The following is a 22,406-nucleotide window of genomic DNA, read 5'->3' as shown; positions in this document are numbered from 1 at the left end:
CATTCTTGTGTATGATACAGCTGCTTCCTGCATTCAACTGCTTATGGAAAGACGGGTGGTGTGAGCCCATCCAGGGCTGAAACTTTTCATGGATGAGCTTAAGGGGAATTTTAAGAAGAGGAGAAAAGTCTTTTCCATTCCTGTCTAGCTCCATTTGTCTCCTGCAGCCCTTCAGTCTTTCTCTTTCCCTGTTGGGGAAAATGCAGAGACAAGTTCCTATCTGTGTGAGTCAGAGAGGCTGGATTCAAAGGAGTGTGTAGGGGAGAGGGGGAGGGCTGGGCGGGCTGTCACTGGAAGGTTGGGGGGTGATTTTGTGTGTGTGGAGGGTCTGTTTGTTAGGGTATAAGGGACGGGAAACATAAGAGAAGTGAAAGTGAGGGCCAGACTCTAAGTATTATGACACTGTGTAGTTGCCATTCACCTGCTCCTCATAGGTCTGAGCTTTCATTTCAAGCACCCTCTTCTAGCGGAACTCCAGAACAGACGAGAAGGATATGAAAAGATTTTCATAAAAGGACTGAAAGGGAGCACCTGGATTTGAACCGGGGACCTCTTGATCTGCAGTCAAATGCTCTACCACTGAGCTATACTCCCACAGCTTTTGCTTTGTAAGAGCTGGTAAACTTAAGGACATGGAAAGACAGCCCCTGCTTCAAATTGTTTCTGTTATATTCTCCACTCCCCTCCCCCATGAAGGGAGAGGTGTTAATAGGGCCATTTCACCCTGAATGGTCTCTTGAAACACATTAATCACTTACGTTAAACAATCTGTTTGAACTTGTAGTTAGCTGTGACTCGCTGAATACATTTCCAAGACCTGAAGCCGAGCTCTGTGTAACGGCAAGTCTACGCTACAAAATTAAATTGACTTAAGTTACCTCGACTTATAGCAGCCACAGTAATTAAATCGCTTTTGCACGTCCACACTATAATCCTGGTGTTGGCAGCGCACATTCTCACCAGTGCTTGCACGGATTTAACTGTCAGAATGGGGCATTGTGGGATGGCTTCTGAAAGGCAGCCACAGTCAACATAAGCAACTCACTGCCTACCCTGACACTGCGTCAATTTAAATACATCGACTTAAGCTCTACGCCTCTTGGTCTATACTACCGCTTACTTTGGTATAACTTACATCCCTCAGAGGTGTGAACAAGCTACCCCCCGGAGTGATGTATTTTACACCGACCTAAGCACCCGTCTGGATATCACTATGTCAGCAGGAAAGCTTCTCCTGCCAATATAGCTACCTCCTCTTATGGAGGTGGAGTTATTTGCCAAAGGGAGAGCTCTCTCCCCTCAGCATAAAGTGTTTTCACCAGATGTGCTACAGCGGTGCAGCTGCACTGAGGTAGTGCTTCTTGTGTAGACTAGCTCTCAGTCGATGTAGTGGTCGAGTTACTTCAGCGGGAGCTGCATTTTAGTGTAGACACTTGCAGAATTAGGTCGCTGTAAGCTGCCTTACGTCAAGTTAGCTTTGTAGTGTAGATGAGAGTTAAGATCGAAAGCATGTCTATCTCACCCATAGAAATTGGTCCAATAGAAAAATATTACTCTCCACCTTATCTCTCTATTTTAGCAAATAGTCATTTGTCTCAAATTCCCCATGAATCATAGCTACGTTTTGTCAAACTAATATCCAGTTATGTGACCACACAGCGTTCAGGAAGAAGGAAAAATCCACATCACAGAGACATGTAAGACACTTTGTTTCGTATAAAGTGAAATTCCAGAGCAGGTTACATCTGATGACCCAGAATCAGAACAAGTGATTTGCCCATTGCATTCTCCTCTAGTCTTTTAAGATCTGCTTCTCAGCAAAGTCTCATTATTGTTATTAGTTATGTTATTTACTTAAGGTTTAGAATCATCATAGTGGGAACAGCAGACCACATTTCCACCTGAAAACAATCCCAACTCAGCAGGAAAAAACCCAGAAGTGGCTTTGTAAATACATGGAATCTGGGATTTAAACTCTGCATAATCACACTGTGTGTGGGATCCATTAAAATTCCCTTTCCAGCTCTGTGACATTTTCATCTCCAGCCCTAGTGAGTCTCCTTTAGATCAAAGAAATCAAAACACGATTCCAAATCCTAGAGAAGGGCTACTAGGATGATCAGAGGAATGGAAAATGTACCTTCTGAGAGGAAACTGAAGGAGCTTTGCTTATTTAGCCTAAGAAAACAAAAGCTGGGGGGAGATAGGGTTGCTCTCTATAAATAGGTCAGAGGCATAAACCCGAGGGAAGAAGAGCAGGTATTTACATTGAGCCAGTGTGGGAACAAGAACAAATGGATATAATCTGGCCTTCAACAAATTTAGGTTTGAAATTAAACAAAGGTTTCTAACCACCAGAGAAATGACATTCCAGAACAGCCTTCCAAGGAGGCCTGTGGGGGCAAAAAACCTAACTTATTTCAAGACTGAGCTTGATCATTTATGGAGGGGATAATAGGATGAGATTGCTGCAGCGTGTATGGCCTTGCATGATTGTTGTTACAAACATCTCCAGTGGCCAGAAATGGGACACTAGAGGGGGAGGGCTCCGATTTCCTACAGAGAATTTTTTCCCACATGTTCAGTCCCTAACTGATCACCATATTTGGAGTAGGGAAGAAATTCTCCCCCAGTTTATAGCAGAGCCCTTCGGGTGGCCAGGGAGGGATGGGGGGTGGGGGAGGGAAGAGTTTCACCTTCATCTACAGTGTGGGACACAGGTAACATACTGGTTTGGACTAGACTAGAGTAAATTGTGGATTCTCTGTAACTTGAAAGCATAAGATCATGATCTGAGAATTTCAGAAGCTCAGCTGGAGGTTGAGTACAGGAGTGGGTGGGTGAAGTTCTGTGGCCTACAATGGGTAGAATATTAGACTAGATTATCATGATGTTCCTTTCTAGACTTCAAGTCTATTATCCCCGGGGGGCTGGTCCCAGCCGGAGAAAGTTCCCACCCCGGCTGGGCCCGGATGGAGCGTGAGTGGGGGTCTCTGGGCAGCACCGAGCCCCTGGCAGGCAGCAGCATCTGGGATTTTACAGCCACCCCCGGGAGCTGTGGCAGCATCTTCCTGCCTCTGGATCCTGCCGCCCCCCAGCGCCCCCTCCTGCTCCAGCCCCTCCCCACCCCAGCCCCCCCGGGCTGCAGCGCTAGTCCCTGGCACAGGGGCATCCACCAGGCTAAGCCACATCTGCGGCTGCCCTGAGATCTGCTCCCAGTTGTTCCCAGGGATTCAAAGGGGGCAAATTGCAGGGGGAGGGATGGGCTGAGTCTGAGCGGGGAGGGGTGGAAAATGACTGTGTGTGGGGGGGCTCAAACAGCAGGAGGCAGGAGAGGGGCTGAGAGGCAAAATCAGGGAGATGAGATGAAATGCAGGGGGAGGTGCTGCCAGACAGTGGCAGGGGCAAAACCCTGCACAGGAAGGGGCAGGGGAGTAACAATGACCCCAGTGGAAGGAGCCGCCGGCTGTGTTTGCAAAGACGGGGGGCAGAGGGGCTTTTTTATTTCCCCTCCCTCAGGACCCTGCATCCGGGCACCCGCTCCCCAGGGCTGGGTTCTCAAAGGCACAGGGCGTCCCATTGTCTAGACAGGGAAGCTCCTCTCCGTCTGATATAAAGTGGTGAGGTGCTACAGGAGACTTGATTCAGTGAAATATTTTACATACGCCCCAAAATCTTTGTGTCACCCATTTTGAGTGTTTAGACAAATCCCTGAGCCGTTTATATGTCTGCATAACGTCTCCTAGCAGTTCACAGATTTGTCTTGGCTGCTGCCGTGATTCCCTGAATTGCACGACCTTCCTTGTAATCCATTTTAAATCTAGTTTCGATCCTTCTATTTACTTTTTAACATTTTATTTTTATAACTCTTAGCACTTCATTTACCTTTGCCAGCATCGCGCAGATGGTTGTCATTGTGCTATTTCATTTATATTTTAATAGCAAATAATCACTGAAAGTATTTGTAAGTAAATAGTTGCTGGTAGTTTTAGCAATAAAATCTGTGTTGCTAGTATAGCACTTCCGATGTTTTTACTGGGTTTTTTTAATTTGGAATTTGGAATTCTAAATTTTTCTTTTTACCGCACAAGTTTATTTGGTTGGATGATGTGACTGCCACTGTGACTTATTTTCTGATCTGCTGTTGAAACGTCTTGATTTTCATTTGATCCACCAATGGGGATTTGCCTTTCTCAAGTGTTATTTTGCTTCTCAATCCAGCCCTTAGTGCTTTTTCACATGTCACTGCTTGTGGGTAGAATGTGGTTCCCAAATATTCACTAAGGGCAGTATAGAATCTCCTATTAAATCCTTCCCGAAGGCAAAACTCTACTGTAATTTTTACTGAATATAAGAATGCTATACTAGGTCACACCAATGGTCCATCTAGCCCAGTGTCCTGTCTTCCGACAGTGGCCAACACCAGGGTGTTTCAGAGGGAATGAACAGAACAGGCATTCATCGAGTGATCCATCCACTCCCAGCTTCTGGCAGTCAGAGGCTTAGGGACATCCAGAGCGTGGGGTTGCATCCCTGACCATCTCGGCTAATAGTCGTTGATGGACCTCTCCTCCAGGACCGTATCAAATTCTCTTTTGAACCCTGTTATAGTTTTGGCCGTCACAACATAATGAACACACATCTACAATCCCAAGATAGTTTGACAACCACCAGAATTAAAAAATCAGGGGTTATACACCCTCAAGTCATGATACTGAAAAAAAGAGAACTAAGTAATATTGGGGTCTCTTATGTGCCTTTTTGTTCCTGAGCCTTTATGGTGCAGGAAGCCCAGAGCCACAAAAGTAGGAGCCTAAACCCCTGAGTGAATCTTGGCCTCGCCTCATACTTTCGCTCTTACCTCTCCCAAACAATTCACATACCAAAGGCCATAGCTACATTACACACTTATGTTAGCTCACGTTACGGCAGCACACAGTCACCGCAGTTAGTACGTCACTTGTGTGCCTACATGGCTGCTTGTGTTGGTGGTAAGTGTACTCACCAGGAGCGCTTGTATCGATTCAGAGTACGGTGCACCATGGGTGGGTACCCCACTGTGCAACTCACCACCATCCTCTGCCCTGTGTTTTGGCAACACATGGTGGGGCCCAAACAGGTCACACAGGGGTGAGTGGGAGCATGGGATCAACTTCCCATAATGCAGTGTTCACCATCCCATAATTTTTGCACTTTTTCCCTAAATCCCACAAGCCTTCCTCGCTGTCTGCCATATCTGGCAGAAGCATGGAGCCTGCACAGCTCTGCACTATTGCTCTGACTGTTGCAAGCCCGGGATGCACAATCCTGCAGCGTTTGCAGAGCCGCGAGAATAGAGGTGGGGGAGGTGACGCGATTCCGTGCAGAGCCGATTGCTGTGGGACACAGTGACAACCAAGTCAAGCTTGTTGGTTGTGTTCACAGAGCAGATGCAGAGGGTGAAGCTCTGATTCTGGGCTCAAGAAACAAGCACCCACTGGTGAGATCTCATTGTAATGCAGGTATGGGAGGAGGAGCAGCGGCAGCAGAGCTTCTGGATGTGCACAGCCACATTTTGGGATTTGGGTGCAAACTCACCCCAGCCCTCCAGGGCAAGGACACCAGAATGAGAGCTGCACGGACAGTGGAGCAGCGAGTGTCAGTCGCACGGTGGAAACTTTCAAAGCCAGATTACTACTGGTCAGTCAGAGTTTCTGAACTAAATATAAGGTGGAATATAAATATATTTCTGAAATAAATATAAGGTGGAACATCATAAGCAGTTAACAGATGTTATAAGCGACCATTCCACGTTCAATAAACTGTTAACACCTCTCCAGTCGAAGGGGTGTTAGCGGGTTACAGATTGTTGCCTCTTACAACTCCGGGTAAAGGGAGTTAGAATGAGTACTCTGATCCTTTTGTTATCTGCTTCCACAGGGGTAGTTCAGAAGTCAGGAAAGATCCCAGCAATAAAGGGACTGTTCTCCTGTCTACATAATTGGCATCACACAAACAGAATTCTATCTGTAGGATCTGCCCCATTGGTTTGGTGGTTGAGGTCTGGTAGCGCTGCCCAGGTCTGGCTGAGAACCCTGCCATAGTGGAATTGAAGAACAATGGGCCCAGTTGGCTCAACTTCAGTGCAAATTATTGCGTGAGATTGAGGCATTACGGCAAGCTAGATTTGAGCAGAGAGAAGTTTCATTATTGGACAAGGAGGTAATACACCAGCAGGCAGCTGTAGCTAAGAAAAAACAATGAGAGTCCTGTACCACTAACAAATTTAATTCCTGCAGGCATAAGCTTTCATGGGCTGTAACCCACTTTGTCAGATGTAAGGAACAGAAATCAGATCGCAAGTATCGCTTCCTGTCATTTATGTTCAATGATACCTGCTTCCCAGGAATGTCAGAATAGAGAAATGGATGAAGTCAGTGAGGGCAGCTCTATGGGTGTCGAAAGTATCTGAAGAAGATCACATGGATTTTGTGGAAGAGCATCTCAAAGGCCAGGCCAGATCCCCAGTGAAGTTAATGGCAACAACTGACAAGAGAGACATACAGAAAGTATTTCAGCTTCTCTTAGAAGCGTATGGAGACAAAGTGCCCATTGGAACCAGACTCAAGGAATTCTACAAGCGGACACAGAATCCACATGGGACCATTCAGGCCTACGCGTATGATCTATGGGAGAGAATGTGCACAGTAAGCACCAGGACCCACAATGAGTTCTGGAGGCAGAGATGGTCCTTAAAGAGCAGTTAGTGGTGGGGCTCTGGGATGGCTCCATCTGCTGTGAAATGAAGAGGAGGTTTAAAGAAGAACCCATTGAAAAGTTCCATGAACTCATGCACGCTGCCATTATAAAATCCTTCAATCCCAGTGTCTCCATCGATAAAACTGCATCAGCCTTTTTTTTTTTTTTTTTTTGTTATTTTGCACAGAAACTTTATTTCCTCAGGAGAGACCCAGGGCTGTTTCAGCCATGTACCAAACACCCACTAGAAGATGACAGATTGGCACGCTTAAGACGAGGTGGTCGTCCTTGTCAAAATCATCTCCCTTCTTCAGCTCCGTGACACCCTGAATGGTTCCTTATCCTGGCAGACCCCAAGGATTGGGATCAGCAGCAACAAACCCTTCTGTATGGAGCAGGAACAAACACAGATATGTATGTTAAAATGAGCTGAAACAGATCAGGTTGTTCATTATGGTAATTAATCTTCATTTCCCTTCTCTGAGAGGAGGGTTGGGGATGGACCTCTCTTCCCCTGGGTAGCAGCCTCTCCATATTTCAGTCACCCTGGCAACCTGCCTCTGATCAGAGCTGACAGGCCACCTCCAGCCATCCTGCTCATTAGCTTTTCAGGAGTGTTATTTTGCAAGCACAGATGGCAGCTGGGAAAAAGCACTTTCAGCCAGATGCATTGGTGGTATAGTGGTGAGCATAGCTGCCTTCCAAGCAGTTGACCCGGGTTCGATTCCCGGCCAATGCAGGAATATTAATTTTTTTTTCCTTGTCTGGGATGGGTTTAATTTTAGTCCCATTATGTTCTAATCACGTTATCAACCGAGTGAGAGAACTGATGTCCCAAATTCCAGCAGCTCATTCAACGCACCGTGGGGGATGCAAGGCACTGGAATATACATTTGCATCATTTGGGAAAGTCAGAAACCGACAGAACATGCCTCTGTATCACCTTGGTTGCCTGAGTTCTAGCTGTAGGAGGTGTTTGTACTGTGCTCATGCATGATGGGGGGGAGAAAGGGGAATAATAAAGTTGTGTGGCAGTTTTTGCTGCTGCAGATTCTTTTGTATTACAATAACAATGACATAAACAACAGGGAGAGGGGAGTCAAGAAAAACAAAAATAAGGCAAAACTGTAATACTATTAGGTCAGGAGAAGATCAGGGTTAAGCCAAACACTTCAAAATAATTAATAATACCAAGTGGATGGAGAGAAAGAGACCAGGTATGTTGGGATCCCACTGATATTTGAATTCACATTGCTAGACTCAAAGTTCAGACCTTTATACTATAGAAAACCTGCTATTGCTTCTGTCACTGACCACCTGTGCTGAGCAGGACTGACTTGGGACAACCTGTTGGCTTCAGTCATTGAGTGTATCTTTTTGTTCCCTGTCCCTTTCTCTCCTCTCCACCCCTTCTCTTCTCCGCTCTCTTTGCCATTCCCCTCATGCGCTCACTTCCCTTGAACTTTCGCAGGCACTGAACCCACAGCATTTAAGAAAAACCAGAGATGCTGTATTATGCCCCAGTCAGAAGGAATGTGACCTACTTGGTACCTGTCAACAGGAGAAAATAAGTCCTTATGGGAAACTACTTCAAAAAACACAGAGTCAACCTGTGGAACTCATTGCCAGGGGATGTAGCGAAGGCCAAAACTATAACTGGGTTCAAAAAAGAATTAGATAAGTTTATACAGGATAGATCCATTCAATTGCTATTAGCCAAGATGATCAGGGATGCAATTACATTCTTTGAGGGTCCTAAGTCTCTAGCTGCCAGAAGTTGGGAGTGGGCGACAGGGAATGAATCACTCAATAATGTCCTGTTCTGTTCATTCCTTCTGAAGCATCTGGAATTGGCCACTGTCGGAAGGCAGGACACTGGGCAAGACGGACCATTGATCTTGCCCACTATGGCTGTTCTTATGTTCCCTGCCTGCTCCCAAAGTTACCACCCAACAAAAGGGGAGGGAACAGATCTGGCAGAGACCCCATAAAGGAAATTTCAGTGCAAAGGCAAATTTGTAGGAAACGCTGAGAATGGACAAGAGGAAAAAAGAAGTCAACGAGTCAACCAAAAAAACCCACAACAAAAACAACCCTCCTTCTCCGCAAAAAAAATATCAAATTCCCAGAACTTAAGCATCACCAGCCCCGAGGGTGCACCCCTGGAGTACACAGCTTTTGTGCTTTGGACAAAACAAAGGTGTAGGCAGCCATTGGTCTCTGTGGATCACATATTTGGTTGTTAACTAAGGTTGATGGTTCAAACCTGCTTAAAGATTAAGCTTTTTCAGGATTGAGAGTCAGGTGAATTTTAACATGAAAAAAACTTCTCAGTTCCAATCCAGACCTTTTGAACACTTTGCTTCTCCTCTCTCAGCCTCCTTCCTTCCCCAAAGATGCTCCTCAGTCTGCATGTGTCACAGAGCATCCATGTCCCATAGTGTGGGGGTGGGGGGCAGGAAAGGGCTATTGGTCACTCTAAAACATTGATAATGGGGGCACATGACAGTATAGGTCTGTGTGTTTATGGGGGAAAGGCTGGAGAGCGCAGAGAGATTCCCCCACAGATTAAGGAGATTCCCTGCTGCCCAGCCACCTGTCTCTGGGAGGAACAAATTGGAAAGGCTTTATATTCCTAGAAGATGAGGGTTGGGAGGGACCTCAGGAGGTATCTAGTCCAAACCACTGCTCAAAGCAAGACCAACCCCAACTACATCATTGCCTTTGGGAAGCCGCCTCTGATAACTCGGATGTAAAATTATTATTCCATGTTAATCAGATTAAAGTATTCTCACACTCAGTGTTGCAATTGTAAGAGGTCTATTAGCCCCTTACTGAAACTTAGTGGGTCTTTTTGATTGGCCATCTCTGGAGGAAGCAGGACCCTGGAACGGACAGTCCCCAGGGCCAGTGGAGAGAGGCCAACTCAGGTCAGCCTGATTGACAGGGCAGGCAGGCTAATGAGAGAGCCAGGAGGGTGGGGGGAGCCCAGCCCTCCCTGTGAGCTGGAGCTGCCTGCTGGGGCCTGCAGGGGCAGAACTGACCAGAGCTAAGGACAAAGCAGCCAGCAGCTGGAAGGGGAGCACAGAAAGCTGAATGGAGCCAAGCTGACCCAACCTACAGCAGCAGAGCAGAGGGGCATCCCAGAAAAGTGAAGCACAGCTGCATGGAGCAGAGCGAGCTGGGGCAGGAGCCCTCTGGAGCTGGGCGTGGTGAGCAGCTGGGGAGAATAAAAGGGACTTTGGGAGTGTGTGGCTACTGCAGGGGGCTGACTCTGCATTCCTGCAGCATAGCCAGGGCCTGGACAGTGGGCCTGCAATGTGTGACACAGACTGTGAACCCCAGAGACACTGTGTGTGGTGCCCCGGGCCAAGGGCAGTGTTGGGATGTTTTCCTTTAACCTTTTTACTCTTTTCTTAATTTTTTAATTGATTTGATTGCTGTTTGTGTAATAAATTGTATTGCTTTGTATTGTATGCACTGATCAGTGGGTCAAGGAAGTACCCAGCGCAGAGTTAGTACCCCGGAGTGGGGACACCCTAGCTCCTGCCCTAAGGGACCACGGCAAGATTTGGGGGTCAAGCCCCAGAAATCCTAGGCCCAGCCTTGTCGGGGTTACGGGCACCCCACCACACAGGGGAGTGGGAGGGGAGCCCTCGAGGTCAAGTGGGGCCTCTGGGTAAAGGGAGTGGGAGAAGGGACTCAGATCCTTTTGCTAACCAACTCTACCGGGGTATTGTACAAGCAAGGAAAGTTCCCCACAATAGCAGGCCCATTCCCCCGCTTACACAATCATTGACATGGCTTTGTTGCTATGTTACTGACCACAGCAATAAAGTGACGGGCACCATCATGTGACTATTTTGTTTCACTCCTCTCTGTTAAGAGCTTTAGCATTTTGCAAAGAAATGTTATGTCCTTGGGAGAGCCCTGGGAGCCGAAGCTGCCCCCGTTGAACCTACAAAACAAAACAAAAACAGAGGATTGAAATGTTCCTCAGACACAGCCTAACTTCCATTCTGCTGCTGATGCAGCTCAGTCCCAGCCCTCAGCCCCCCATAGATACGGATATCTGTTAGGGCTCCTCCGCCCTGTCCCCTCTCGGTTCCCAGACACAGTTCCTCAGAAAGCAACAGTCCAGAGTTCAATCTGTAGGTAATGTGATGGGTTTATTGGGGCTACAAAAACAAGCATAAAGCCATAAAACCACCTTCCCACCAGTTGGGCTTCCTTTTCCATAATCTTATTTCCAAGCCCTTCACACCAGTCGGGTTTCTCTCTCTATATGCTGAGAGAGTTCCCTTCCCACTTAACCATGGTCCTATACGTCCATAGAACTCCCTCATACCGACAAAACTCCCTCTTTCCCTACTTCTTTTTGGTAGCCTTAATTATACCAGTAGTCCCTTGTCCCAGTAGCACCCTTACAGTGTATGGTCATGTTCCTTTTTGGGGAGTCTCAGTACCACCTCTTTGTACCCCATGGGAGGGATTGGGACTGAGGTTACATCTTGGCCGTGGTCACTTTATGGCCCTGTATTATCTCTTTCTCACACCTCTCTTCACCCCCCTTGCATCTCCCAGCTGCTTGCTTGGTCTTGCGCTGATGTCTGTCTTGAAGAGGAATCAGCGCTTTCCTTCATTTGGGCATTCACATATCCAGCTTCCACTATGCCTTGAAACATTTTAACTACATCCCTTCTCTTTCTCACAGTAAGGAAGAAAACTCATCTGGTTGTGGGTAGGCAACAGGCATGCACTGTGTCTTTGTTCTTTGCTAATACATGTATCTTAGGATATGTCTACACTGCCGCAGCGGCTTCAATTGAACGGGTCTGCGTAGATCTGCTCAATTGATGGGAGAACACTCGCCTGTCGATTGAATTAGTCCACCTCCCCAAAAGGCAGAAAGAAGCGTCGACGGGAGATAGTATCATGAAGTTACGTAACTAGTGTCTCTCACGTCGACCCAGAGCGGCAGTGTAGACCAGGCCTTGAAAACCTTAGCTTTCAGGCAGGCACACAGGCCCAGGATACCATTTAAAGCAGATACACAGGCCTAAATACTTACACAAACCTAAATTATATACTGATATACTAACATTCCAGCCTTTCCTTTCCTTTTCTTCTGGGAGCCTGCTGCCCAGGTATCCCGGGAAAAGCATAGGGCATGTGGGGAGACATATCCTGATAGGGCCAGGCATCGAGATGGATTGTACTCCATTTGCCCCACTGCCCCCTCTGCAGTATAATGCCCTGCTCCTCCCCTTCTACAGACATACTGCACCTTCCCAGTTAGTGTTTCAGACTTCCCATAGCAGTGGGCCTGAGGAGATTGGAACTGGATTATCTGTTACATTTCAAGGGAGGGCCTACCACGTTACTTATGTGTTCTAATTAACGATTGTGCTTCATGTTCCTCTTAACCACTGCCATAAGCATTGCAGGATTAGAACAATGAAAAATAGGATAGCTGCTAAAAATTCTCCACATCAGTTTTGAAAGTCCTGACCATTGCAATGTGGTCCAACAGCCTAGCCACCACCAGAAACACTGCTTCTCCTTCTTTGACAGGACTCAATATCTAGTGGGGGTTTCCCTGGATAGTCTCAGTTCCTGTTCACTGCAGGAGGCAAGCGCCAGTCTCATTGAAGGTTAGTAGGGTGCTCCTAAATCACAGAATCATAGACTCATAGAAGATGAGGGCTAGAAGGGACCTCGGGAGGTATTTAGTCCAACCCCCTGCTCAAAGCAGGATCAACCCCAACTAAATCATCCCAGCCAGGGCTTTGTCAAGCCAGGCCTTAAAAATCTCTAAGGATAGAGATTCCACCACCTCCCCAGGTAACCCATTCCAGTACTTCACCACCCTCCAATGGAAAACGTTTTCCCCAATATCCAACCTAGACCTCCACCACTGCAACTTGAGACCATTGCTCCTAGTTCTGCTGTCTGCCACCACTAAGAACAGCCTAGCTCCATCCTCCCTGGAACCCCCTTTCAGGTAGTTAAAGGCTGCTATCAAATCCCCCCTCATTCTTCTCTTCTGCAGACTAAACCAGCCTAGTTCCCTCAGCCTCTCCTCATAAGTCTTCTGCTTCAGCCCATAATAATTTTCGTTGTCCTCCGCTGGACTCTCTCCAACTTGTCCACATTTTTTTTGTAGTGGAGGCTCCAAAACTGGACACAATAATCTAAATGCAGCCTCACCAGAGCCGAATACAGGGGAATAATCACTTCTCTCGATCTGCTGGCAATGCTCCCACTAATGCAGCCCAATATTCTATTAGCCTTCTTGGCAACCAGAGCACACTGCTGACTCATATCCAGCTTCTTGTCCACTGTAACCCCCAGGTCCTTTTCTGAAGAACTGCTGCCTAGCCCGTCAATCCCCAGTCTGTAGCTGTGCATGGGATTCTTCCGTCCTAAGTGCAGGACTCTGCACTTGTGCTTGCTGAACCTCATTAGATTTATTTTGGTCCAATCCTCCAATTTGGCTAGGTTCCTCTGTATCCTATCCCTACCTTCCAGGATACCTACCACTCCCCTTAGCTTAGTGTCATCTGCAAACTTGCTGAAGGTGCAATCTACCCCATCGTCCAGATCGTTAATGAACATGTTGATCAAAAACGGCCCCAGAACCGACCCATGGGGCATTCCACTTGTTACTGGCTTCCAGCTAGGCATGGAAGCATTGATTACTACCCATTGAGCCCGGTGATCTAGCCAGCTCTGTATCCATTTTATAGTCCATTCATCGAACCCATACTTCTTTAACTTGTGGATAAGAATACCGTGGGAGACCGTGTGAAAAGCTTTGCTAAAGTCAAGTCTTGAACATGGTATTAAGGGTCCCCCGCCCTGTCCCCTCTCAGTTCCCAGACACAGTTCGCCAGAAAACAGCAATCCAGAGTCCAATGGGCAGGCACTCCATGTAGAGTTTATTGTGCGTTACACTGACAAGCTTAAAACCATAACTGTACCTCCAAGCCCTTTACACCAGTCGGGCTTATTTCTGTATATGCTGATAGTTCCCCCCACATGCTAGATCTATACACCCAAAGAATTCCCTCTTTCGCTGACCATGGTTCCATACCCCGACAAAATGCCTCCTCCATCCTTCTTCTAGGTAGCCTGAATTATAGCTGCAGGACACCCCCACCCTGTATCACCCCTTCCAATATATGATCATATTCCATTTTGGGGGTCTGGGGTTTTGGTACAACCTGTTTTGTGCTCCATGGGAGGTCACATGAAGTCACATTTTGCCCATGGTCAGTTTATGGCCCTGTGTTTGTTTCTTTTTAACACCTCTCTACACATCCTTCGCTTTCCCAGCCGCTTGCTTGGCCTTGCTTGGCTTTGCTTTGGCATCTGCCTTGAAGAGGAGTCAGCGCTTTCCCTCATTTGTGAATTCATATATCACACCTTCACTAGGCCTTGAAACAATTTAACTACATCCCTTATTTTTTCCACAGTCAGAAAGAAAACCCATGTCACTGAAGGCAGAGAGAAGGAACACACTGTGTCTTTGTTCTTTGCTAACATGTTTAGCTCAGAGATTTTAGCTTTCAGGCAGGCACACAGGCCCCAAAAGCAGGCCCAGACACCGTCTCCAGCAGATACACAGGCCTAAATACTTATACAGACCTTAATTTAAGACTTACACTCTAACATCACCTTCTAATGGTACCTGATGTGGCCTATCTCCTGTGTATTATTGTAATTTTGACATATTGCTGTTAAATAATATCATAAATGGTTCCTCCAATCCTGCCAGTGTCACCTCCCCCGCATCCCGACTCTTCTGCAGCAGCCTGGCCCGCTTTTACCCTGTGCCCATATGTCACTCTCCTGCCGATATAGTGCTGTCCACATCAGTGCTGAGGTCACTCAAAGGGTGGTTTATTCACACCCTTGAGTGACATAAATTATACCCCCATAAGTGGCTGTGTAGACCCTGCCCTACTCACAAGTCCCAGGGGAGCCTCACGCACCCCCCGGCCTGGGTCCAGGGAAGCAGTATCCATAGCTCACAGAGATTGGGCTGCCACTGCACCAAAGGGGGAATTGGTTGTGTAAAAGGGAGGGGATAAGAATAATTACATACAATGAGATTCAAACCCATGTGTGCAGCGCATAATGGATTAGCAATCCATTGCCTTAACCACTTGGCCACTTCATCTCAACTGTTTAGAATGGAACAGAAAGAGAAATCTAGGTTCAGCAGCGGTAGGGACAAAGAGGAGTTTTTCAATGTTAGTGTAAGCATGGTCTGAATGAGCTCTCCCCTCACATCTGGTGAGGAGCTGGGGGAAAAGACTTCAGGAACAGGCCGTGTTTGCATAGACACTAAGGACCATTAAGCCAGCTAGTGCTGCAGCCTTCCTGTCTGGGGTGTCGCGCAGAAACACAGCACCTGTGGAAATACAGATATGCTGTACGTCTCCATAACCCACATTACAACACGACACATCGATATAAAGAATATCATCAGACTTCGCAAAGCCTTTTAGGGCTCTTCCGCATCCATTCCCAGGCACAGTTCACCAGAAAGCAGCCGTCCAGGGTGCAATCGGCAGGCACTCTGACATGGGTTTATTGCGGGTGACACTGACAAGCTTAAAACCATAACCGCACCTCCAAGCCCTGCACCCCAGTCAAGCTTATTTCTCTTATTTCTGTGGACTCTCTCTTTCTCTAACCACAGTTGCTTACCCAGAAACCCTTCTCCCTCTCCTTCTTCTTGGTAGCTTTAATTATAAATGTAGACCCAGACCCCCCAAATGGAACATGACCATATATTGGAAGGGGTGGTACCGGGAGTCTGGGGGCTTTAGTACTTTTGGAATAGCTTGGCCTAGACGCTCTAGCCACGTGTCACTGTCTGGGGCTTGCTGAGCACTGGGTCATTTTGATAATGTGGGGAGGCAGATGGTGTTTGAGGGAGATTATGTGTACGTTAATTTTTGAGAGAAAAACTAAGAAATACAGAACTCTTAAAAATCTAGCATTCACACGTATTTTATTTAAAGCAGGGATGCAACAAGTGATTTTAACCCTTTATGACGTTTTTCTGTGTTTGTCTTTTCACAGGAAGCAACAGGGATTGCACTGTCACTGCACCAAAGGGGGAAGTGGTTGTATAGAAGGGAAATGTGAAGAATAAATTCTTGTGATGAGAATGGGATTCAAACCCATGTGTATAGAGCAGAATGGATTAGTCATCCATCGTCTCAACCACTCGGCCACCTCATCTGAGTAGTTTAAAAGGGGACAGAAAGTGAAATCTAGGTACAGCAGTGGTAGGGACAAAAATGTGTTTTTAAACATTAGCGTAAGCAGGGTCTGAATGAGCTCTCCCCTCCCGTCTAGTGATGAGCTAGGCGAAAAGACTTCAGGAATTGGCCGTGTTTGTGTAGACGCGCCTACTCTGCCTCGGTGTGCAGCATGATGGAGCTGTTTTGCTAAAATTACCAATTTTGGCTGGTGATGGGGTTACAAATCACTTAATTTTAACCATTTTTGAAGGTTTTAACCATTTTTGAAGGTTTTCCTGTTTTGTTTTGTTTTTTTGCATAGGGAGCAACATGGATTGGCCTGTCACTGCACCAAAGGGGGAAGTGGCTGTGTAGAAAGAAGATGTGAAAAATAAACACCTTCAATGAGAATAGGATTCAAACCCATGCATACAGAGGACAATGGATTAGCAATCCATTGCTTTAACTATTCAGCCACCTCATCTGAGCTGCTTAAAAAGGGACAGAAAGGGAAATCTAGGTACAGCAGCGGTAAGGCCAAAAAGGAGTTTTTAAACATTAGCGTAAGCAGGGTCTGAATGAGCTCTCCCCTCCTGTCTAGTGATGAGCTGGGGGAAAAGACTTCAGGAACCGGCCGTGTTTGTGTAGACGCACCTACTCTGCCTCGGTGTGCAGCATGATGGAGCTGCTTTGCCAAAATGACCAATTTTGGCTGGTGATGGGGTTACAAATCACTTAAGTATTGAGTGCAATGAACTGTTGTTATCTTTATTATATGAGGAAAGAGCAGCAGAACTTACATAGCCTGCCCTGACTGAGGGGCTCGGTGGGTGAGGTTATATGTTTTATTGGACTGCATACAACTGATTGAGGGGACCCTAAACTCAATGTTCCTCGCAGATCAGGGGCCAGTGGTGCCAAATCTTAAGGAAAGGGAGAGTGGTTGGGGCACATGTTCCTATGGGGCAACGTGGCTGGTGCCTTAAACGTCCTAGACATATTCTGACCTTTCCCTCTCAAGTGTTTAATGACAAAGCGAATTTCACTCCATTGAGAGCTGTTGTTTCTGTTCTGTGATGATCAGAGCTGGATCACTGGTAAGCACCTCTGGGGGTTCTGTCTCACACCTGGTGTCAGGACAGCGGTGAAAGGAAAGACAAGGCACAGGCTGTACTGGCAGTGAGGTTCCCTGCTACCCTGGGAAATCACTAAGAGCTGAAATCACTAAAGACCTGGGTTAAGCAGGGGGACTTCAGAACATTGCAGAAGAGGCAGTGAGCATCTAATCGCACCAGCATGTAATGAGCAGCGGCAAGCAGCCAGTTGCAGGTCCACACAGCAACAGCAGAGAGCTCTGAGGTGGGAGCAGACACCCTGTGAACGCACCTCTGAACTCTGCGTCTTCATGAACCAAGCCCAGACAATGGTGAGTGGGGTGCGATGGACGGAAAAGGGCTGTGATGTGTTAAAGGGATGTTTGGGTGTCAGATTATCCCACTGCAAAGTCAGAAACTGAGGCAAAGGACACTGCCCAATGTGCTGTGGGGCTGGGTTTTGCTTATGGTTGCATGGTTTTGCCTTCTAGTGCCACAGCTCAGACCCTACTGCTACCCAGCAGTCCCGGGACAATCCCCCCCATCCCACCTGGTCCTTCTTTTAGCTGCAACCACCCCCAGATTCCAGACCTACCCCCTTCCCAGCTGGCTCCCCTGACAGCCACAGCTCATGAAGGAGCTCCCCTGTCTATTCCCCTCAGGGCCAGTGAAAAGCATCTCCTAATTTCTGCCTCGTTAGCACAGGGCTGCATGTCTCTGCCTGTCATGTAGGAGGCCGGGGTGTCATTCCTCACTGATAAAGCCATGCTTCGGATGCAAACACACAGATGTTTGCTGCTAACTCAGATCTTCCTCCTGGTCAGCCCAAAGCCAGGTCTCAGAGCTGCAAATTACTCCAACGTCTGGGATGGAAACGGCTCTTTGCTCTCACTGGGGTACGATGCAGCAAGTCCATCGTTCACTGCTCAGTGTGGGGAGAATATTTCTCTCTTTTTATGCTGGGGAGTTTCCCCATTTATGATACTTCTTGGTGGGAGGGGAAGGGCAGAGAGGCGTTTTCTCTCTGTTTCTTTCCTTTCCATTTTCTATTCCTTCTTTCCATGATCCTCTCTTGCATTTCAGTTTGCACAATGACACCTCCCTGTCCAGGTATGCTGGAGCCTTTGGAGGAGAAAGATCCTGAAATCAGCAGGGGACAAGGGATGTTTCCACCCCCCAGGAGACCTCAATTTGGGACTAAGGAAGCTCTGGGCTTTTCTCTCTCCCTTCCCAGGAAACAAGGTCATGTTTTTACAAAAAGCTAAAGAAGCCTCCACCCTACCCCCAGGTCTGAATTAATCTCACATTCCCCACTATCTACTTGAAAGAAACAAATGTTGCAAACCCCAGTGAGTGGAGTTAACTCAGTTCTCAGCCTGAGTCCTTCACCCACACTCCTTAGGGCATGTGCCACGCTGTGGGTGTTTCATTTCCCTCCTCGTTTTCGCAGAGAAACAATTTTCTTTGCACGGACGCAAGAACAGCAAAACTGTTCTGTGTCTTTTGTCTGAGCCAGGGCACTCAGTTCCACTGAAACCTTCTCTGCTGTAATGGAAATGGTCAAATGGGGGGACGTGGCCTCCTTCATCCCTGACAGTGAGATATTCGCTCGCCTCTGTCTTCATGCTGCTGCTCTTATTTCTTGAAATGTCAAGGATGGAATAAAAGGCAGAGTTCACTCCAGGGTGGGGAAAGAAAAAAGCCACTAACCCCTGGCAAAGCTCAGTGCTGCAAAGAGAAAACCTGAGCCCTGGAATCGCCGACGCTCTGGAGATATGATGGGAAAAGGACTGTCTGAATTGTCAGGGTGGGGAATGGACAATAACCTCCAGCAATGTCATTAACCACAGACACGCTCTAATCATGCCCCAGACAGAAGGGAAAGTGGCAGGAAACCTTCCTGCTCAGCCAGGGACACACTTACACAGCAATGAATGTGCTGTGGAAGCAGGTCTAGGCAAACAACTGGAAATAATAGTTGAGTGTGAGAACAGAGCCATAGAGCAGAGAGAAAGCTACAAACCTCAGGTAGTTGTGGCCGAGTGGAGAGGCACCGCAGCCATCCTATGCAGAATGAAAGAGCTTCGCAACCTGCAGAGTTGGGACACAAGGAATCAGCATCAGCTGGGGCTGCGGGCTGGGTCCCAGAGCTGTATCGGCAGCAGAACGGGAGGCAGCTCAGGCCTGAGGAACCTGGGGAACGTTTCAATCCTTCACCACACAGAAAAAAAGGAAGAAGATTGGGTTTGTTTTTTCAGGTTCAGTGACTGCAGCCTCCACTCCCGCATCTGGCCCATGGACATAACATTTCTTTGCCATGTGCTAAAGCCTGTAGCAGAAATGAGTGGGACAAAATGGCCACACAATTACTCCAGAACCTAAGGGATGAAAAGCCCCAGGACTCCTCTGGGTGTGTTGGCTCTGGAAAGGGATTTGGTCCCACTCCTTTTCTTGCTGTGGCCAGTCAGGCAGCAGGGCAAAGCCATGTCGGTGACTGTGGCTCCAGGTGTGAGGATGCTTTCATCTCATTCAGACGGAATAATGATTTTTACACCTGCCTTATCAGAGGTGGCTTCCCAAACACAAGTCCCAGCTGTTCCTCCCAGAGACGGGTGGTTGGCAGCAGAGAATCTTTCCAATCTGTGCAGGAATCTCTCTGGGCCCCACTGTCAGTTCTCCAGCCTTTACCCTCCCTCCCCCCCCACACACACACACTGTCACATGCCCCACAATTAATGAACCAATGGATATAGATGGGCCTTCAACAAGTTTAGGCTTGAAATTAGGGGAAGGTTTCTAACCATCAGAGGAGTGAAGTTCTGCAACAGCCTCCCAAGGGGAGCAGTGGGGGCAGGAAAACGAACAGGCTTCAAGACTGAGCTTGAGAAGTTTATGGAGGGGAGGCAATGGTGGCACAGCTAACAATAGCGTGTGGCCCATTGGGACTGCCAATAGGTCAAATCCCCACCAGTCGGTGATGGGATGCTAGACGGGGAGGGCTCTGGTTTCTACAGAGAATTCTTTCCCAGGTGTGCAGCTGGAGGGTTTTGCCCACCTGCCCAGGGTCTAACTGATCTCCGTATTTGGGGTGGGGAAGGAATTTTTCCCCCCAGGTCAGACTGGCAGAGACCCTGGGGTTTTCCTGCCTTCCTTGACAGCATGGGGCACAATTCACCTGCACGTTTAAACCAGTGTGAACGGTGGATTCTCTGTGGCATGAAGTCTTTAACCCATGATTTGAGGACTTCAATAGGACAAGCGTCTGTTACAGGAGTGGGTGGGTGAGGTTCTGTGGCCTGTGTTGTGCAGGTCAGGCTAGATGATCACAATGGTTCCTTCTGACCTGAAAGTCTCTGAGTCTATATTTTAGAGGGACCTATACCCCTTCCCTGCCCTACTGCGCCTGATGGGATACAGACCCTCTGTGTCAGACACAGACAGGGGCTGGTCTCTGAATCTCCCTAATGGGGAAGGAACGAGGCTGAGTGGGAAGGAGCAAGAAGGGCAAAAGTAGTCAAATAGCAAAAACCACGTGCTGCAGTGACGCACCTTCTGTGCTGGCGAGGCTGAAGTTCTGGGGATTTGTTTTTGGTTTTTATTTGGTTGTGTTTTATTCAGCGGGGTGGGGGTGGGGATCTTGTCCCTTCTCACAATTTCACACAAATTTGCCTTTGAGATGAAATTTCCCTTGTGGGATCTCAGCCAGATCTGTTCCCTCCCCCATTGCTGGGAAGCAGTTTTGGGAGACGGCAGAGAACATAACAATGGCCAGAGCGGGTCAGACTAATGGTCCATCTTGCTCAGTAGCCTCCCTTCCGACAGAGGGAATGAACAGAACAGTGCAATTATCGAGTATCCATCCTCTGTTGTCTTCACCCAGCTTCTGGCAGCTAGAGGATTAGGATCCCCAGACCATGGGTTGCATCTCTGATCATCCTGGCTAAAAGCCATTGATGGCCCTATCCTGTATGAATTTATTTAATTTCTGTTCAACCCAGTTATAATTTGGACCTTCACAGCATCCCCTGGCAATGAGTTCCACAGGTTGACTGTGCATTGTGTGAAGCGGTTTCCCATAAAGGGTCATCTTCGCCTGCTGACGGGTTATGATCTGGGTCACATTCCCTCGGACACACCAGTCAGTGCAGAATATGGAGTCACTGGAGTTTCTTAACTGCTGTCGGGTGAGTTCCTGAGAAAGTTCAGGGGATGTGAGAGCAGGAGGGGAATGGCAGAGAGAATGGAGAAGTGAAATACAGGGCAAAGCAAAGAAAGGACAGGGTCCAGAAAGAAACACTCAATATCTGAAGCCAAAAGATTGTCCCACCTCAACCCTGCTTATCACAGGTGTTCAGTGTGGGGGACAGTGGCAGGTTTTCTAGGGCATGAAAGTCTGAAGTTTGATTCTGGCAAATATCAGTGGCAGCTCACCATAGCTGGTCTCTTTCTATTACTAATGATTATTTTGGTGTGGTTGGCTTGCACTTTTTGGGTTATTTATTTTTTAATAATGTTTTCCTTTACTTCCCTCACCCTTTTAGACTCACAGATGTTATAGCCCGCAGGGATCATCCAGTCTGGCCTCGTGCACATTGCAGGCCACAGAACCTCACCCACCCACTCCTGGCATAGACCCATTACCACTGGCTGAGTTACTGAAGACTTCAAATCATGATTTAAAGAATTAAAATTACAGCAAATCCACCATTTACACTAGCTCAAACTTACAAGTGACCCATGCCCCATGCTGCAGAGGAAGGCAAAAAAATAAAAAAAAGCCAGGGTTCATGCCAATCTAACTTGGGGGTGAGGGGGTGGAATTCCTTCCAGCCCCCAAATATAGGCAATGGTCAGACACTGAGCATCAGCCCCACCAGCCAGACGCCTGGGAAGAATCCTCTTTAGTAACTCTTTAGTAACTCAGAGCCCTCCCCATCAAGTGTCCCATCACTGGCCAGTTGGGATATTTGCTATTAGCCGTTGCAGATTGGCTGCATAGCACTGGAGGCAGTTTCATCATCCTTCCAGAAACTGATCGAGTTCAGCCTTGAAGCCAGTTGGGTAATTTGCCCCTATCGCTCCTCTGATGGCTAGAAAACTTCATCTAATTTCAAGGCTAACCTTGCTGAGGGCCACTTTATATCCATTTCTTCTGGTGTCAACATTGGTGCCTGACTTTGCTTTATGTCGTTACTATCGTAACAAAAGAATCTGCATCAAGAAAAACTGACATAAAGCTTTATTGTCCCCCTTCCTTCCCATCATGCATGAGCATAAAACAAACCCCTCCTACAGCTGGAATCAGAACAAGGAC

General features: G+C 47.5%; 1 protein-coding gene and 2 non-coding genes across 3 annotated transcripts in view; 1 reads left to right on the top strand and 2 right to left on the bottom strand.

Annotated features, from left to right (window-relative positions):
• Window positions 1–522: 522 nt before the first annotated feature.
• On the bottom strand, window positions 523–594 carry TRNAC-GCA (transfer RNA cysteine (anticodon GCA)). Its single transcript has one exon. It is a non-coding gene; the product is annotated as a tRNA-Cys (tRNA).
• A 6,043-nt stretch (window positions 595–6,637) lies between these two features.
• LOC137141125 (zinc finger protein 585A-like) overlaps window positions 6,638–22,406 on the bottom strand; it is a 171,400-nt gene continuing 155,631 nt past the window's right edge. Inside the window, exons 13-15 of the mRNA XM_067529973.1 lie at window positions 19,116–19,303; window positions 10,564–10,696; window positions 6,638–7,123 (exon numbers count right to left, since the gene is read on the bottom strand). Coding sequence (XP_067386074.1) covers window positions 10,607–10,696; window positions 19,116–19,303 — 278 coding nt within the window. The 3' untranslated portion in view covers window positions 6,638–7,123; window positions 10,564–10,606. The remainder of the gene's footprint in view (window positions 7,124–10,563; window positions 10,697–19,115; window positions 19,304–22,406) is intronic.
• Window positions 7,406–7,477, top strand: TRNAG-UCC (transfer RNA glycine (anticodon UCC)). Its single transcript has one exon. It is a non-coding gene; the product is annotated as a tRNA-Gly (tRNA).

This window comes from Emydura macquarii, unplaced genomic scaffold, assembly GCF_026122565.2.
Source record: "Emydura macquarii macquarii isolate MOO-44397 ecotype Brisbane River unplaced genomic scaffold, CSIRO-AGI_Emac_v2 contig_3004, whole genome shotgun sequence".
Taxonomy (NCBI): Eukaryota; Metazoa; Chordata; order Testudines; family Chelidae; genus Emydura; species Emydura macquarii.
The sequence above is the reverse complement of the archived record's forward strand: the minus strand, read 5'-3'. Positions and strand labels throughout refer to the sequence as shown.